At 48.6% G+C, this 18,876-nt stretch overlaps 1 protein-coding gene across 2 annotated transcripts; it reads right to left on the bottom strand.

Moving 5' to 3' along the window:
- Positions 1–473: 473 nt before the first annotated feature.
- Positions 474–18,301, bottom strand: Man1b1 (mannosidase alpha class 1B member 1). Of its 2 annotated transcripts, none has more exons than XM_028772885.1 (13): positions 18,068–18,301; positions 17,507–17,615; positions 16,574–16,689; positions 13,035–13,189; positions 10,881–10,990; positions 9,425–9,610; positions 7,658–7,806; positions 7,229–7,417; positions 3,588–3,778; positions 3,151–3,271; positions 2,436–2,633; positions 2,194–2,325; positions 474–1,249 (listed from the first exon to the last, which is right to left on the bottom strand). In XM_028772885.1, exons 1-13 carry the CDS (start codon positions 18,182–18,184, stop codon positions 1,046–1,048), a joined length of 1,977 nt encoding a protein of 658 aa, XP_028628718.1. In that variant the 5' UTR covers positions 18,185–18,301; the 3' UTR covers positions 474–1,045. The 2 variants fall into 2 exon arrangements, with proteins under 2 accessions (XP_028628718.1, XP_028628720.1); XM_028772887.1 differs by having other exon boundaries at positions 1,032–1,249; positions 2,194–2,321.
- Between the last annotated feature and the right edge of the window lie 575 nt (positions 18,302–18,876).

The following is an 18,876-nucleotide window of genomic DNA, read 5'->3' as shown; positions in this document are numbered from 1 at the left end:
ACAGGGAAAACAGGCCCAGAGCCTTGAGGTCCTTTAGGTTCTGTCCAGTTTGCCCTGTGCTGTGCTACATGGAATTAGATAGGAGACTCTTGGTCAAGGCCCAGGAACAGTCTAGTAACAACTCATCAGAGACAACCTATTCCATGGGTTCAGATACCAAGGCACAAACTCCCATCCATCTTCCAGCCAGCAGCAGCATGTCATCCTCACAGATCATTCTGAGACCGCACAACCGAACATCCTGGCCTATTTGTATAACGGCCCCAAAGCCTGCCCTTCCCAGTTCTTCCTACCTTAAGTGGACAGAGCTCTGACTTTAGGGGGTAGTTACTGAGATGTTATCTAGAGAACTTGCTGTCCCCGTTAAGGTCTGTCTAGACAAACACCACCCCTTCCTCCCTCTCCACAAGACCCATTACAGTGGGACCAAGTCCACATTCTTCTCAGCTGAAAAATCACATTATACCAGGGTATCCTGGGAATAAGACAAATTTACTGTTCCATCCCCTGCCAGCCCAGTAGGGTAGCCACGAGGATCCCTGAGTCCAACCCGTAAACACTAGAGCCACAAGGACCCTCAAGGTCACACTGGCCCAGTGGACCTGTGGGTCAATCAGGAGTCAGGGCCTTCACAGGCCATCGGGCCAAGCCCAGCATGTCACTGGCTTGGGCTATCAGTCTGAACTCAATACAGGCACTGGATTCCTGGGTGGTCCCAGGCAGTGATAAGAAGTCTTGGGACTACCATGGGGCTGCCGGCAGCCAGCCAACAGGGTCATTCAGGCATGGGAATCGGGAGCCATATGAGGTTTCAAGGAAGTCAAAGGCTTGGTAGACTTGCCAGCCTAAATCCCAGAACCCATACCTGCTGGTCTGACTCTTGCCCCTCCCACCACCTTCATGAAAAGCTGAAACGGCAGGGACCTACACCTGGGCAGGAGCATCACACCTGACGGCTGCCCAAAACTATGTGGGCCCTGTGAAGGTCACAGACCCAGCAGGACCTCCTTGGCCTCCAATAGTGCCCAGGCCAGGTGCTGTCCTCCTAGGCAGGAGCCCAGATGGGTAGAGGGTGGGCTTCTGTGTTGAACACACAGGTGTCCAGACTGAGCAGCTCCAGGTCGTCAGAAAACAGCAGGTAGAGGTACTTCAGCGTCTCGCCCACAAAGAAGCTCTCCATCTTGTCCCTGGGCTCAGGCTTGTGGGGATTCTGGACGTTGTTGATAGAAGAATAGCCACCTGAGGGGACCTGCATTACAGTAAAGCCTCGATGACACAGGTTGAACCAAACCTTGGGAAGAACCACTAGCTAGATTTGTCACTCCGGCGACTTGTTCGACCCCAAATATATGGCCCCAGGGTAGGTTCCAGCCTAGCAACTCCCTAGGTAACAGCCAAGGTCAACCACAGTTCTACAGAGGACCTTGTAAAATGCCACCAACCCGAGTGGCCAAAAAAATTACCTCCAAAAGGATACAGCTACAGGACATATCCAAAGTCTAGCTTGTTATGCACAACCCAGGGCAGACACAGGCAAGACACTGGAGCTGTCGAGGTCTGGAGCAAAGAGCTAGGTGCCACACTTAGCTCTATAACCTTTTCTGACCACTTCACAGTAAGAGAGGGCAAGGTGGCCGGGCTGTGGTGGCGCACGCCTTTAATCCCAGCACTTGGGAGGCAGAGACAGGTGGATTTCTGAGTTCGAGGCCAGTCTGGTCTACAGAGTGAGTTCCAGGACAGCCAGGGCTACACAGAGAAACCCTGTCTCGAAAAACCAAAAAAAAAAAAAAAAAAAGAGGGCACGGTGGCTATGGACCCCAGCTGGGGAGGGGTGTGTCTGAGGTCAGTACTCTGGCTCACTACGAGTGTTTCATAAGCCATGGTATAACAGGGCAAGAGAAAAAGACGCTTCTCAGAAAAGCCTGGGTCCTGAGAGTGAGCCCGGAAACATTGGGCATCTAAGCCTGTAAAAACAACAGGGCCCCAATGCCACCAGATGCCACCAAGTTCAGCAGGATGACTACATTATCAAGGTCACACTCAACTAAGGAGCAGCCAACTGGAGGCCTCAGAAAACTGACGCTTCCCAGTCTGTGCCACAGCAGTCTCGAGGGTAGGTCCAGCTAGAGCTTTGCAGGAACCGAGCTGTGTCTGTCACCAGCCAAGACCACAGAGAGGCACCTAACAGCTCACCCGTGTGTACTTATTGAAGCTCTGCAGGATTTCCCAGCCCCAGTCCTGGTACTTGCGGTCCTTTGTGACACGGTACAGATAGAATAGGCTTTCCACGGTCTCTGGCCGCAGCAGGTTGTGCCTGTCAGCTGGCTAGGGGCAGAGCAAGAGGCTTAGGGAGTATCTACCCCTGCTGGCATAGCCCCTGCCCAAGTCCAGCCCACGCCCAGAGTTGGACCTGGCTCCACCCTTTATGCACTCACCTTGACCTCCACATCTTTATGATCTGCCCGAGGGTACATGTTGAAATGTGCAATCTCAGGGCTCAGACCTGTCTCCATCTGCTGGTTCATCTGGTAGCAGGTCTCCATGAGTGCCCGAGCCAGATCCATGTGGTCAGCTGGCAGGCCATGGTGAACGCCCAAAGCCAGTGTCCCTGGCAGGAAGCACACCAAGTGGTCCTGGAATCAAAGTACCTCCTCACATTTGGGCCTAGGCCCATGCTGCTTGGCTGGTATCAAGATTAGTCACCCTAACCAGAGACAAGCAGCCGCAGGACAGTGCAGCTCAGTGGCACTTGTCACATGCAGACTCAGGTCCAAGCAACGCACTCTGTGCTCTAGAGTCTAGGGAAAACTACAGTGCAGGTTCTTACTGGGGGGCATACTGACCCAGCTTTTTGGATCCCCTCAACCTGCCTACAAACACCTTCAGAGATCTGTGCACTTCAGGAAGCACAGAGAGGACCACAAGGAAGAGCTGCACCTGGGAGAGCCCATGTCTGCTACTGCAGGTTATGTTGGGCCTCTGCTTGGGGCTGTCACGAGAATAGGTCAAGCCAGGCAGCAAAGGTCAACCTATGGCCATGCACATAGGTGATGACGAGATTCCCTTGTTACTACAAACAAAAGCTAAGATCTTCAAAGTCACAGACAAAGCAGCAGATTCCCAAAGGTTCTGTCAGTCCACACAACTTACCATCTTCGCACTGAAACGGCCGTGAGCAAGTTCTCCCACGAAGGTGAGCTTTTTGGGCTGAGACTTCCGAAGCAGATGTGCTTTTATCCCCTCAATGGCTTTAACATAGTCTTCCAGCAACCTGTGAATAGCACAAATCAACTTACTCTGAGCTCTGTCACGGTACTGTCTTCCTCAGACCTATGGGACCAAGAGCTTCACTATGCTTGACCCACAGATGAGCGCTACAGACCTGGCCCTGCTCAGGAAGCAACAGGCCCTTGAGCACCTGCCAACTTAAAAATCGATACAAGGCGGGCTGTGCTGACTGAATGGCCCCCACCATCTAGGAAGTGAGTTCCTGTCGAGGAGCCAAACCATCTGCATGACTACTGCTTCTAGCCAAGGGTGGGGACAGAAACTGGGGGCTCTGCATCAAGGCAGTGGTCAGGCCTCACTGTGTCTCCTTCTTGCCACCCTGGATCCACTGTTTCAGCAGATATTCGTAGTAGCTGTCGGCCCTGGCACCCAAGGTGAACACTCTCGGGTGGGTGAAGAGGCCGCTGTTCGTGTTGATGAACATAGGCACCAGCCCGTCTTTCTTCCCAGACAGGGAGTGGATGTGCTTTGTCACGTCCTCCACGGCCTCCTGTGGCAGACAAGGGGAAAGCGGGCTTACTCCAGTCAATTCTCCTCACACTTCAGGAAATGGAAGGGAACACATTCTGACCTGTTCCATGAAGCCAGCAATATCCTAGCACCAAAGCCATAGGAAAGCACCCACAGGAAGGAAACTAAACCAGTTTCTTTACCAAAGTGGATGCAGAGATCCTCCACACATGCCAGCAAGGCAAGTTAGCATCCTATTAAGCTGTCATGCCTCATGACTCAAACATAATGACAGTTCAGCACATGAAAATCACTAAATGTCACAGATATCAACAGAATGGTATCTCAATAGACTAAACAGTATCAGATCAACCAATGCATAATAGCTCAGGACTGTGACTCAGGAGAATTGCATCAAGTTCAAGACCAGCCTGGACCACAGACTAAGACCCTGTCTCAGAGAAACATATGAACAAACAAACAAAAACCCCAGAACTGTTAGAAGGAAACCGATTCTTCCCTTTCCTGATAAAAATATTCAACAACAACACACTCAACCAATGAGAAACAAAAAGGAACTACTTCAGGTTTGACTGTGGCTTAGTGGTATCGAGTATGCATGGCCCTTAGATTTGCCAATCTTTAACACAAAAAGACCAAATAAACCAAAAAAGGGGACCATCTCAACATAACAGAGACTGTATGTGAGAAAATCACAGACATATCATAAAGAATAAAATGAGATATTTAGAAATCAATTGCAGAGGTGCAAGACTTCTATAATAATCTATACAGTACTCAGAGAGCGCTGGGTGTGGTGACGACATACATCTTTAACCTCAATCCCAGGACTAAGGGGACAGATATAGAGGCAGGTAGATCGCTGAGTTCAAGACCAGCTTGGTCTATACAGTGAGTTCCAAACTAGTTAGTACTACACAGTGAGACCCTGTTTCAAAACAAAACACCACTGAAGAAAGGTATTAAAACTGATACAAGCTGCTGGGTAGTGGTGGAGTACGCCTTTAATCCCAGCCTTGAAAGGCAAAGGCAAGTGGGATCTCTGAGTTCAAGGCCAGCCTGGTTTATAGAGAGTTTCAGGACATCCAGGGCTACACAGAGAAACCCTGTCTCAAAAACACAAAACAAATAAACAAAAAATTGGTCTAAGTAAATAAAAGCTCTGTGTTCACAGGTTAGAAGTGTTGAGGTATCCAGGCTCCTCAAAGTAACCTACAAAGTCAATGCAATCCCTATCTTCTTGAAACACAAAAAAGCCTAGCCCAAAACGTACATACAATTTTCAAGAAATCTCAAGTCACCAGATCAGTGCCTAGCCCAATCGTCACCAGAAAGACTCCCTCTTGCTGCTAACGGGAACAGATGCAGAGACCCACAGCAAAACATTAGGTGGAAAGAGATCTTCATTGGGTTCAAAGCTCTCCTTGAAACTCTGGAAACATGGTGGAGGAGGAGGAATTGTAGGAGCCACAGAGGTTGGGAACACAGCCCACATAATCAGATAAGCAGGGCTCATAGGGGCTGAGATTGAAGTGGCCATCACGGAGCCTGCATTGGTCTGTGTAAGATACTCTGCATAAATGTTATGGTTCTTAGCTTGGTGTTTTTATGGAACTCCTAACAGAGTAGGGATGTTTCTGACCCTTTCCTGTGCTCTTGGGACCCTGTTCCTTCTAATGGGTTGCCTCACCTGGCCCTGATATGAAGATTTGTATCTAGACTTGTATCTTGTTATGGTATGTTTAATTGATATCCCTGGGAAGTCTGCTCTTTTCTGAAGAGAAACTGAGGAGTGATCTGGCAGAGGGAAGCGGGAATCTGGGGTATGATGGGGAGGAAATTGGGAGGGGTTAAGGGAGGGAAACTGTGGTGTGGATGTATTAAATGAGAGAATAAAGTAAAGAAAAGAAAAGAAAAAAGAGAATGGATAAAGTTAGAAGACTTGCTATCCCTACCCAAAACAAAGTGGGCCAGCCAAGAGGCAACGCAGGGGCAGCTTCAATGCTGGGAGCATGGAGCAAAGGTATGCAGGGTCCTGAGTTTAATTCCTAACACAAAAAGGTGATTGTCAAAAGAACTCAAATAGACCTTTTTCCAGAGCAGTAATACAAGCACATGAAAAGACACTCGTTGTCAGGAACACTAGGGAAATACAGGTCAAATCACAAGGAGATGCTATCTCACACCAGCCATACTGGCTGTTCATAGAAAGTCTGATCCACCAAAAATATGCTGTTGAGGATGAGAACCTGGGATCTTGTTATTACTGACGGGAAAGTAATACTGATGGGTGCTGTCCCAGTGGGAAGCATTATGCTGGTCCTCTGAAAGAGTAAGCACAGAATTACCATGTGACCCAGCAAGGCCAGTTCAAGTGAAGAAGCTCAAGGACTCAAAGTGCATCTCAAACAGCTCTCTGTATGCTACTCAGAGAGCTAAGACCTAGAAGCAACCAAATGTGTACATCAGCAGCAGAGCAGCAAAACCACAGTGAAGTCATTCGTGTGTGGGGTGATTATAGCAGAGGTGATTATAGGAACCCCAACAACTGCAGCAGTACAGAGGAGGCTGCATGGAAGACACCATCAGGCGATGGCAGTGTGGCCTCTACCCACATGAGTCCCTTGTACATACCCCCTCCCAGAAACAGAAGCCTGGAGCTGTCAGGGGCTGGGAAGAGAAGCAGAGTTTTTAACTGGCACAAGTTTGCACTGCACAAGATGAGGAGGGCTATTAATAGATGGTTTGATATAACAAACATATTGAAAAGCAGTAAGGAACAATCAGGTGGCCCAGCAGGTAAAGGCATTTGCCATGTAACCTAGAGACCTGTGCTTACCCTTGAACCCAGTTATAAAAAAGTAGAAAGACAGAACAGAGTCCACCTTAGTTGTCCCCTGACTTACACACACACACCACAACAAGTATAGCCCCATACAAATAATTTTAAATTGTTTAATTAAAAAAAAAAAAGAAATTCACACAGCAAAACAGCATAGCAATTACACTTGTGAAAAGCACTTAGACCCAGGGAAACCATATCTAGCTAGAACCTGCTCTTCCTACCTGAATTTTTTTTTTTAATTTTTTGCCAGAGATTTTATTCTTATTTTATGTGAATAAGTGTTTACCTACATGTATACCACATGCGTGCGTGCCTAGTGCATATGAAGGTCAAAAGAGGGTGTCAGACTCCCTGGAACTGGAGTTATAGAGGTTGTAAGATAGCTATGTATGGTGGGTGACACCTGTAACTCCAGTACCCTGGAGGCAGACAGATGGATTTCCACGGTCTATGTACTGATTGTTTAATCGCGCCAGGGCAATATAGTGAAACTCTGCCTCAAATCCAGCAAACAAACAACAAAGAAGCACAAAACAGAGGGTTGTGAGCCACCATATAGTTTCTGGGTACCGAGTCTGTGTCCTCTCGCAAGAGCAGCAAGTGCTCTTAACCTCTATCCCCTACCTGGAATTTCTTAATCCCAGTAAGACGGGAGAGCTCCCGGAACTCCAACTGAATGCTCGTCACTTCTGCCACCGTGCTGTCTGAAGTCCACTGGGGTGAGTGGGCAAATCCAGTGCCAATGTTCACATCAGAGAATGGAATCTTGGAGGGTGTAGTGAAGGCAGGCATTAGCCGGTTTCCAAAATCTTCCTAGAATAAAAGCACCAGAGATCCAAGTTAGAGTGGTTTTCCACATTTCACCCATCTGCACCCAACCAAGTAGAGAAGCATGGCTTGGTGGCTTTCTAACACCCATTACACAGCAAAACTAGACAACAGCATCAACAGCAACAACGTTCCTATACATCTCAGCAGCAAAACAGTGTGATGGCAGCTCACAACCCAAATTCCACACACCAGGTCACAGGGAGCCTAACCAGGAACACTCACAGCTTTGCTCAGGAAGAGGCTGTCCCCCGACAGGTGGTAGGTACTCAGCAGGCCCCCTAGGATGCGGATAGTACTCTCAAACAGGTTGACATCCACATTCTTCTCAAAGTCTAACTTCTCTGACACCCATTTCCTGGCTTCCTTAAATTCTGTAGAATGAAAAGATTGAGAGGGAAAGAGCAAAGTCCACATCTGTCACTCTGTGGTAGAGCAAAGTGTGGTGGCACACGCCTGTCATCTTAGCACTTGGGAGGCTGAGGCAGGAGGACTGCCAAAAGTTCAAGGCCAGGGGCTACAGAGGACCTTCTGGGATGACACCTAAAGCTATATACTAAGATCCTGTTTTTTACTTGGTTTATTTTTATGTATATGGGTGGTGTCTGTGTGTCTGTGTGTGTGCGTGTGCACAATGTATATACAATGCCTCCAGAGACCGGCAGAAAGCGTCAGAGTCCCTCTGGAAATGAGGTTATAGATGGGTGGTGGGAACCAAATCTGGATTCTCTGGAAGAGCAACCACAAGTATTAAGCCATTTCTTCAGTCCTCTTGTTTTAAATATATTTTGACATTTTATTTTTATTTGACATGTATGGATGTTTTGCCTGTATGAATGTCTGTATACTGTGTGTGTGCATCAGATTCTCCGCAACTGAAGTTATGGATAGTTGTTAGCTGCCCTGTGGGCGCTGGGAACAGAACCTAGTCCTTTGAAAAGCAGCCAGTGCTCTTAAACACTGAGCTAACACTCTATCCCCTAAGACATTGGTTTTTTAGAACCAAAACCAAAAAAATAGTCAGGCATGGTGTAGCATGCCATGGAAGTAGTATCTTCAGCTATACAGCGAGCTCAGGGTCAATCTAGGCTATCTAAGACACGCCTTTAAACAAACAGGGCAGAAGGGATGGTCAGTGAATGAAGGCACTTACTGCCAAAGTCTGACAACCTGGGTTCAGTGCCTTGAATCCACAAGTTGGCCTCTGACCTCTGCATGTGTGCCATAGTACACACAAGTGCCCACATACGTACACACACAAAAGAAAGGAATTTAGCAAACAACTCCAAAACAAAATGCCTTCCAGCAGGAAGGGTCCCCTCCAGGTGCCATGACACAAGCATCACGTGAGTGGCTCACGGAGGCCATCAAGCTGTTCAAGCAATCAAGCAGATTAACCTTGGGGCAGGAGTGGCAGCACGGCAGTTAGAGAGCTGTTCTCGTGGGATGGCTGTCAGCACCATAAGCAGACTCATAACCATGTGTCACTCAGGATTTAGAGGATCTGATGTCTCTGGCTTTGCAAAGGCACCTGTGCTCATATCATGCATACACCTACATGCAGGCACACATGACTACACATGATCAAAAGTAAGTCTTTTAAAAGAATAAAAATTAAAATAAAAACAATTATCAATTTAGAAATTAAGGACCCACACTATCAAATCAAATGGAATCTGAAAAACCTCAGTACAGTATCTTGGAGCTACAAAGCCAGAGCAAGTCCAGCCCTCTATCTGCATCAGAGAAGACTGGCTGAGAGTCCAAGGCCACACTCAGCTCTTCAGGAGGTACCTGACTGCTGCTCTGAGCAAGGGCCTGGATAAGAACAGGCCCTGAGCACAGCAAGCACACATTTTCCTGTATCCAGGACAAGAGAAACCAAAGTCCAATGGAGCAACACTCACAGCCCTCGTGGAGGGACTTTCACATGCTGCTCTGGCTTATGTATCACACATGGAAACTCAGTCTGATCAAAAAAGGAGTCATTACCTTGCTTCAGACCCAAAATCCACATGGTATCCAAGGCATCGATCAGGGTGAGACCCAGGCCAAACCACTCACTGAAAGTTTTGGACACAGGCTTCAGTTCATCATGGCCCCAAGCGAACTTTTGGTAGCCCTTCCAAGCGTGGAGAAAGGCCTCAACCACGCCCTTCTGACGCTCGTTCGGGGGGGCTGGAGAAGAGAAAGCATGGTGGCAGGGCAGCCCCACTCTGGGGCAAGCAAGGCTTCCAAAGTCCCCCTGTGACCCTTCAGTCAATGTAGCAAGATGGACACTGGCCAGATGCACGAGCTACAGTGATTTGGGAAAAGCAGGAGGCCAAAGCACAGGTTAGACCCTCAGTGACACAGTGACAAATAGGCACATCACCTGGAGGCCACACTCAACAGTACTAGGACCTTGGGTCCCTCTCTGTTCAAGAGGAAGAGGGCAGCATTCCTATGGCCAACACTACACTGCAAATAACAGATGTGGAGCCTGGCCACCAATGTCTAATGTGAACTTAGGAGTATGCAGGAACCAGTGATTGGGCAGACTGTGGCAGATACACCCAAGTGTACAATTCTCCAACCAGATGAGCTTCCAGAGTCCCACGGGAACAACATCAGCACTTATGTGGCCTCCTTGAGAGTGCCTTAGCCCCAACTGGGAGCTTTCTTCTCCTAAACTAGGGAGCACATAGCCATCTGTAGGTTGTCACACCACATGCCTCTTCCCAGGAGGTTCTAAGGTTCAATGTACAATGAAAGCTATGCAGACATCTCCTACCTCAAAGATTATATAATAACAGAAGCAGGCCAAGCACACGGAGAATGGGAATGGGCTAGTACACACAGAACACAAGGCCAGGACAAGCACATCTCAGTAAACAGTGCTATGTGGCCCAGAGACCTGTGAGGTCTAGAAATAAGCTAACATCATGGGACACTGTGTCTCTTCTTTCCATTAACAAGACCTTTATTTTTATTGATTCTGGCGGTGGTGCACACCTTTAATCCCAGCAATCGATAGGCAGAGGCAGGAAGACCTGCCTCTACAGAGGGAGGGCAGCCTGGTCTACAACAGATCAAGCTGCAGGACAGCCAGGGCTACAAAGAAAAAAAGCCCTATCATAAAAAAGCCCAAAAAGAATAAAAAATATTTTTATTGACTCTTTATTATTAAAATGTATGACTTTAATTTTGTGTATCTTCTCATGTTCAGGCACAACCTGGCCCAAGAGCAGAATGGCAAAACCAACCTCTCCAATGGGGTATCCTTTCTGGCTGCTCAGTGAAAAGCCACTGATAGTCACAATGCTGTAAGAGGTATGTGGACAGAGCATAGATGCTGAAGAGTGAGCTGCACAGGGGTCAGGCGGGAGGTCATGACCTGGATGTAGAGTGCCCACCCCCAGGGTCTTGGGCACAGGTTCTGGTGAGGCAAGGGGGTGGGAAAACTCACCTGGCTCTTTCCATATCTTGGATCCCAAAACCAAAGGTTTGATGGAGGCTTCAGCTCTTTTGGAAGGAAGTTCAGTGGCCTGTTCAGGCTCAATCACTGCTCCCCGCCAGCTTGAGTAAAGAGGGGAAGGCAGTCAGATCAACCCTCCAAACCCACACTATGTCTAGCACAAGGCCTGCCCCGAGAGGAAATCATCTGGTAGGAGCAGAGCACACAGAGTGACCGAAAAACAACCAGGCAGCCCTGACACATACACACATCACACTGTCCAGAACACAGCACTCTTCCTGGGTACAGGCAGCCCTGACACACACCACACTGTCCAGAACACAGCACCCTTCCTGGGTACAGGCAGCCCTGACACACACCACACTATCCGAAACATGGTACTTTATCTGGGTACAGCCATCTGGGTGTGGAGAAGATAATCCTAGGGCTGCTCTAAGAAAAAGTCTACATTAGAGAGACCTAAGCAAGAGGAGTGCCTGAGACCTGCAGAGAATCTCAAGGAGCAACCCTGGAGAGGGATGCAGCGGCCAGAGGCTAAAGCTTCTATAGTAGTAACTGTAATTTACTGAATAAGCCCAAAGTGAACTAGGTAGGTGCAGGAGTCAGGGTACCCTCCTAGACTGGTGCTATCTCTACTCATATGACACCTGGGGAGTCCACTTATGGTTCTGTGTGATGATAGGCACACCAGGAACAGGCAGAGGTTTGCCACATGACACAGTTAAGCATGGACCTAAAGGTTTTCTTTTTTGGTGTTGCTATAGTTTATCTTTCTCTTCTTTTCATTTTTTTGAGACAGGGTTTCTATGTAGCCACGCCTGTCCTGGAACTTGCTCTGTAGACCAGGCTGTCCTCAAACTTACAGAAATCCCCGACTTTTTGTCTCTCAGGTGTTGGAATTAAAGGTGTGCACCACCATCTCTCAGGTCTATAGTGTATTTCTTTTTTTCTTTGTATTTTATCTGTATTGAATGTTTGCCTGCGTGTATTTGTACTGCCTATGTGCCTGGTGCCCTCAAAGGTCAGAGAAGTCAGATCCCCTGCAACTGTAGTTACGGATTGTTGTGATTTGCTATGTGGTGCTGAGAACTGAATCTGGGTCCTCTGCAAGAACAAGTCCTTAACCTCTTATCTATCTCTCCAGCTTCCTCCTCTCCTCCCCCCCTCTTCTTTTAAGTAACTTTGGCTAGCCTGGAACTTCCTATGTAGACAAGGCAGGCCTCAAACAGATGTCCACCAGCCTCTACCTCTTAAGTGCTAGGATTAAAGGTGTCCACTACCACATCTGGCTTTTTTCTTTATTTTCTATAATACAGGCTGCTTCACAGATTTGCATGTCACAGGGGCCAGGCTAGTCTATGTCATCCCACATGCTGCTGAAGCAAGAACACAAAGGATTGCTTCAAAAACCTGAGCACAAGTAGACTCAGCTACTGACCTCCACTCTAAGAGCATAGCATAAGCAAGCCCAAGCTGGCTCAGACACTGGCTTGGGAAGCACCTTTTACTCCTGCACACAAGATCACGAGCTTCTCCCTGAGACTTCTCTACACTGCTACTTCCACACTCTCTCCTTATGTGCTCATGGGTCTAAGACTGCAGGCTCCACATCCTCAAAACAGCTGCACAGGCTTAGAGCTTAGGCCACTCCTGATGCTTTCAAGTGTGGCACTGAGTAGGAAATGAAGCTGAAAGCCATCTAGGCTGAGGTGTCTGTGGATACTGAAAAGTGTCAGCTTGGTCCAGGGGATCAGGCCATGCCCTCTCATTCTGCTCACTGACAAGCCAGAAGAAGCTAGAAAAGGAGGTGCCTGTCAACCAGTGGTCACTCCCGAAGCTGCCTGCATAGAGAAAGGCTGAATCTTACTTTCCTCCTCACTCCTCTCCCTCTTGAAACTCTACCTTCACGTTCCTTAAAACAGCCTTGCTCTCAGACAGACCAGCAAACCATGAGAACAGGTCATGGGCCAAATGTGGCTCTGAAATCTGACTGCATAATGAAACTCACTAAAGCTATCTTTAGAATACTGTCTGTTTCAAATGGGAAATATGACACAGACAAAATGAGTTTTCAGTAAACAAAACCAAACTAAACAAGCTGGCACCAGATACTGCACATTCAGATCCATCTCCTGCTAGCGGTACCTGATGACGGTTCTCTCTGTGTTTTCTTCCTGCTGAGCCTTCCCCAGGGCTGCTTCTCTCTCCTTAGCATCATCCTGCATCCCATCCTTGGAGACCGTGTTGGGAGGTCTAATCTGCAGGTGAGGAGGGCCCCGCCGAAAATGCCTTTGCCGCTTCTAAACCAAAATCAGAGTTGCATGTGAAAATATATCACCTATCACAGCCTGGGCTTCTCTATATATGTAAGATTCTGTCCCTCAAGTGTGTATCCATACCCAAAGAAGGCAGTGGACTACTGTGCTCTACCAAGCCTTGAAGGGAACTGGTTCCACTTTTTAGCAGTCTGAAGGTCTGAGAGATAAGCTGCTTAAGAACTTGGAGAAATACCAAATAATTAGTACAGGTCTGGATAAAGAGTTGAGAGCCCTCATAGGGATATTTTGAGACTGAAACAGTCCCAGAGATAAGTAAGAATGGCAAAGATAAGAATGCTGTGAATGACAGCCATCGGAAAGGGCTATGCAGTCTCCATCTGAGAAAGTGTAGAGAGCTGTGGGTTGTCACAGACAACAGGACTGAAAAGGACAGGCCATGCTCACACCCAGGGCAGGCCTGTCAGTAAGCTGGCACATGCCCCAGACGCCTGAGCTTCCAGAGCAACAGGCACAGAGACCCGCTCTCAGTTTTACTCATGGCCTCAATAAATAACCTGGTAAATTATGGCAAAACATACACGCAGTGGATGACCTGACTATAAGAACATGACAGAAAATACCAAAGATTCAGGATAAAAATACACATGACAGAGCACGGTGGTGGCACATGCCTTTAATCCCAGCACTCGGGATGCAGAAGCAGGCAGATCTCTGTGAGTTTGAAGCCAGCCTGGTCTACAGTGAGTTCCAGGACTGCCAGAGCTACATAGAAGAACACTGTCTTAAACAAAACAAAACAAAGCATATGGCATAAATCTAATCCCAGCACTCTGGAGGCAGGGGCAGGTGAATCTCTGGATTCAGGGGCAGGAGTTTGGTCTACAGAGTGAGTTCATGATAGACAGAACTACACAGAGAAACCCTGTTTCAAAAACCTAACCAACTAACTAACTAGGTCCACATGACACCTATCCTTAATTGTGTTCAAATGTGTATATGCAATTAAATCTGCTAAAGTACAGCAAGTATTTAGAAAGCTATCTTGAGTAGGGTGGCAATGGTGCCTTCCCATGACACCTGTCCTAGCATTCCAATTTCCTCCTTAAATACATGTGACATTCAAGTCAGCTGAAGCCTATTTCAAAGCTCTTTTCTCCTTGTAGAGAAAAGCCAGAGGCTGAGCACCTGACAGAGGACAGCAAACTGAACTGCTGTAGAAATTCACAATGCTTCCTCTCCCACCTGGCAGCCCCACTACTGCAGGGAAACTCCAGAGGAGGGAAGTTTCCACAGACTGAAACATTCCATCCTGCAGGAAGATCCCTGAGAAGGAAACCCCTGGAACTGACCAAATTCACAGGCCCCTCACTGTCAGAGTAAGCGATAAAGGCTGAAAGTCCCTCTTAGAGGAACTTAGCTGCAATGAAGACCCTCAGACAAGCCAAGCTATAAAGACTGAGAACAGACCAGCTGCCTGAAAGAGCAGACCACAGAGCTGCCTGGAAAAGGGTTAGACTAACTGGAAAGGACATCATTCTCCAGCCTGTTGAGCTGCCTGCAGACTGCCCAGTAGCTCCAGGTTTCCAGCTCTGTGAACGGTCACCCATGCTGGGTGTGCTTTGGTGATAGTTATCTTTGAGTCCCTTCTCATCCTGTGAGTAACTCCAATAAAAGTCACTGGTTCACCAAGTTGGACTTTGGTCTGTCGTGGGTTTCCTATCTGGGCATGAGTAGACATATGTGCTATGCCTCTCCAGGAAAAGTTTTATCACACAACACCTATGAATTCTTTCTGTTAGGGTATTTCATGAGCCAGAGGCCAAAGAACACAAGGAAACTGGAAGCAGCAGCATCGTGGGAAAACTAGCCTGTGCACAGACCCTGTCTAGAAGCAAGTCTATCAACCAAAAGCTCTATGAACAGTTCTACAGGGATGGCATGCTGACTGTCTTTTTCTAAACTCTCTCCTCTCTCCATTATGGCCTGACCAAGGGACTTGCCAGCTCATCTACTTTCTTGTACTTTCCAGTGAGCATCCAGTAACTTAGTAAAAAACAAGCTTTTTGAAGAAAAAGTACAACACTCCCTGATTAGAATGAAGGTACCCCTAAATTTGCCAGGACATCCCACGCTTGGATCCCAGGCCAACCTGCACCCATTCTTGACCTGGAACCAGTACCGAGGAGACATTTTTCTAGAGTGGCCATCAGCAGAGGTTTCCTGTTTGTACAATACCCTATAGTCCTCAGGGCTATGAAACCTACACCTGGGCCCAAGACTCTACCCACAGGGGAAGTTGAAGACTTGCAACATCTGCTACATGTAGTCTTGGCAATGTGAGAAAAAAAGAAACCAAAAAACCAAATAGCCAAAGACTTTAGAGATGTAGAACTCAACTGAAGTGGACAACTCTCTCAACTCTCAGGAAATGTGAGTCTGGCCCTATCACAAGTCAGCTCTCGGCAACTGGCTCTTTGATTGCCTCTGACCTACCTCTGGGCTCCATTCTATCTGCCCCATTCCCCACAACCCTAAGCTTCTCAGATTGGGTGCCCCAGGATGAGGCTTGCCTGTTCCAACCCCTTCTAGACAAACTACACTACCTCTACCCAGGATTCTCCAGAAATGCCTCCTCTGGCAAGCGATTCTAAAACCACCCACCCACAATGGTCCCATGCTGCCTGTTAGGTACAGCACGGCAGTCAGATGGAACTCCTCAATGCTCCTAAGCTGGCTCTTGCTCATTTTTCAAAGGGCCCTCTGTATGGGAACCCTCACTCTTCCATACCGTGACCTCGTTGGGTAGCATCATGCTCCACTGTGCAGCACCTCTGCCTGGGCACAGCTCTCCTCTCCTTCCTTACATCTTCCGCACCACACTGTCCACCCCCTTAGGCACCACCAGAACCACAAATGGACAGATCCCAGTTCCTACACCCCAGCCTGGCCCCACCAGAAGGTCACTTTACAAAGACCTATCTCCTTGCCCTGCCCACCTAGTCAGAGACAGGGACTTCTTAAATGGAGCCAGGAATGGTTCCATCTCTCAGCACTGATCTGTACTCTGCCACATGCCAACCAACTGTCTGATCCTATTTATTGCTGGCCTCTCACCTGCCCTTCCTATCAGCTTCTGTGGTTCTTCCAAAGAGAAAATTTCTTTCCTCATAGGTGGGCAGCCAGCACCTGACACAGGAGCTGAACCATGGTGGCATTCAGAGAGAATGAAGCAAGTGCCTGCTTCTTTCCTCCCCAACTTTATACACACAGTCTCAACTGAGCCAGTGTGAGGTTGAATGCGACAGGGAAAAGAAACACTTCAGCTTCTTTGAAGCACTACTTGCCAACTTAGAATGCTCCAAATAAACCCCAGTGACAACCCCACATAGCCTTTACTAGAAATACCTGAGAGAGCATGTCTGCAAACCCTTCTGGTTCAGCACTTTCCTTCTGGGGAGCTGGTAAGACAGGCAGGACTTCTAGCTTCATCTTCTCTATTTGTGCAGGTCCGCCACTCAGAGCTGTGGAAGCAAACCTTTCACCTTAAGGCCCATAAGCTCCAGAAGAGACGTCTAAACAGGTGTTATTTGTTTCAGGTAGTGCTCCAAGAAGCTACTGAACTCACAAAGACCCAGAGGAATCAAATCTGGTATGAGTGTTGTTGTTTTCTGGAGACAGAGTTTCTCTGTGGATCCCTGGCTGTTCCGGAACTCACTTTGTAAACTAGGCTGGCCTCAAACTCACAGATTCACCTGCTTCTCCCTCCCAAGTACTGGGATTAAAAGTGCCACCACCTCCCAGCTTGAGCAGGGACTTATGTAGCCCAAGCTGGCCTCAACTCCTGATCCTCCTGCTTCTATTTCCCAAGTGCTGGGGCTACAGCCTTTGCCAGGCTCAATCAATTCTTTTTCAAGCATTTGGTAGAGTGTGTCCTTAAGCACAACATACAATGCCCCCCGCCATCGACTTAATAGTGCCTAAACAGACAGCTTGATTTGAGCAATTTGAAGCAATGTTTGGGTCTCCAACCTTAAAGAAGCTCACAAGGAATCCTAGGCATCCTCTCAGGATATCCATGGGTCCTCAGCAAACACATGGTAGGGACATGATTAGTGCTGATAGATCTGACAATACTGACTAACGCTCTCTGACGAGGAGAGCAGCCTACAGGGTCACCTGTACACCAGATGGTCATACTGAGCTCCACATTTTCCCCTCTGCTGTATTTCTTGTCCATCTGTCACCACATGCCTTATGGTACTATTTTATCTAGATTGCAATAATGTACCTGACGTCAGCCTGCATCCCCTCTGCCCTAGCACCACTGGTATTTGATACCTTTCCACTGGTCAGCGGCCTGAAGAGAATACAGGAATCCACAGAGAATCAGAAAGCCCAGGACGAAGAGAATCACATTCCGCTGTAACCTCGAAAGCTGCTTCCATTTCTAAGAAAGAGCCAGAAAATGACACTTGTCACAGACTTGGCTAGGAGAGCAATTCAGAGAGACTCTTACTTAGGTACGTCCTTACTTGAGGGCAGCTAAGTTCCCTCTCAGCAAAGTTTATATTGACAGGACAGTGCCAGAGGTGACAGAGCACGCTAGCTCATACGTGGCAAAAAGAACTGTACACCCTGTGTCCCGCTGCACGTGCACTGGAGAAAAACTAAAATTCCCAGGACTTGGCTCAGGCGTCGACGGACCATACATGCTGTGGCCGTGCCCCTCAGCCAAGGACCTCCAGGGAACCTGGCATTAGGCAGGGGAAGTAACAACAGCCAGACCCAAGCCACGAGAACCATACGCCGCACAGAAACTTCTGGAAGCTGGAAGAGACACAAATGCTCCAGCTAGGCACTTCCCTCGGTAAGACTTCCCCGGCCCAGACCCCGCCTCACCCTCCAACAGGAACGCCGCCGCCGGCTCTTGCTGTTGTCGTAGCTCTCGCCCAGGCTCAGCGTAACCGAGATGAAGTCCCGGTGAGGCGCCGGCGGCGGCGGCGGCGGTGGGTACATAACTGCGAAGCTGGCCCAAGAGACCTCGCTTGCTGGAGGTGTCAGGAAGCCCAAGGCTGAGAAAGACCGCGGACTGCCATACCGAAGGCGTCCGCACCCCGCCCATCGCCCTAGACATCAGTGCGCACGCTCCGCGGTTTATCGGTCACTGCGCAAACTCAGAACCCTAGTCTAGTCACCGCGCCTGCGTACACCCTTGGGCTGGTATTTCCTGGTGGGTGGCTTGCATCAGGATACCCGCCCCTGCACCGTGACGTTATTTCATCGCGTCCTTACGTCACTGAATCGCGCGCACCCGCTCCCTTGCGAGCCTCCTGCAGACTCCCTAATGGGAGCGGGCTGGCTACGGTTTGGAGACGTGTCCCTTGTTGCAGTTATGTCTGCCTTGAGTTGCGAACCATCTCCGTTGCCGGAGTCCTGCGCTCGGTCTCGAGGAGCTAGGTCGGGCGTCACCCTGGCGCGCCTGGAGGTGAAACTCAAAACTCCTGACTGGAGGAAGGGACGGCCCTGCTGAGTCCTGGGCTGGCTCTGCGCCCTGAGGCCGCGGCCTGTCCTTTCTAGTCGCTCCGTGCTGGGAGCGATCCTTTCTGCGACCATTCCGCTCCGAGCCCTACCTACGTACTTGGCAACGAGTTTAAAACGACCGTACTTTTTCATGCGCGTGCTTCCCACGAGGGAAACACCCAAAACGA

Source organism: Grammomys surdaster, unplaced genomic scaffold (genome assembly GCF_004785775.1).
Source record: "Grammomys surdaster isolate TR1022 unplaced genomic scaffold, NIH_TR_1.0 219, whole genome shotgun sequence".
In the NCBI taxonomy this organism is placed as follows: domain Eukaryota; kingdom Metazoa; phylum Chordata; class Mammalia; order Rodentia; family Muridae; genus Grammomys; species Grammomys surdaster.
The sequence above is the reverse complement of the archived record's forward strand: the minus strand, read 5'-3'. Positions and strand labels throughout refer to the sequence as shown.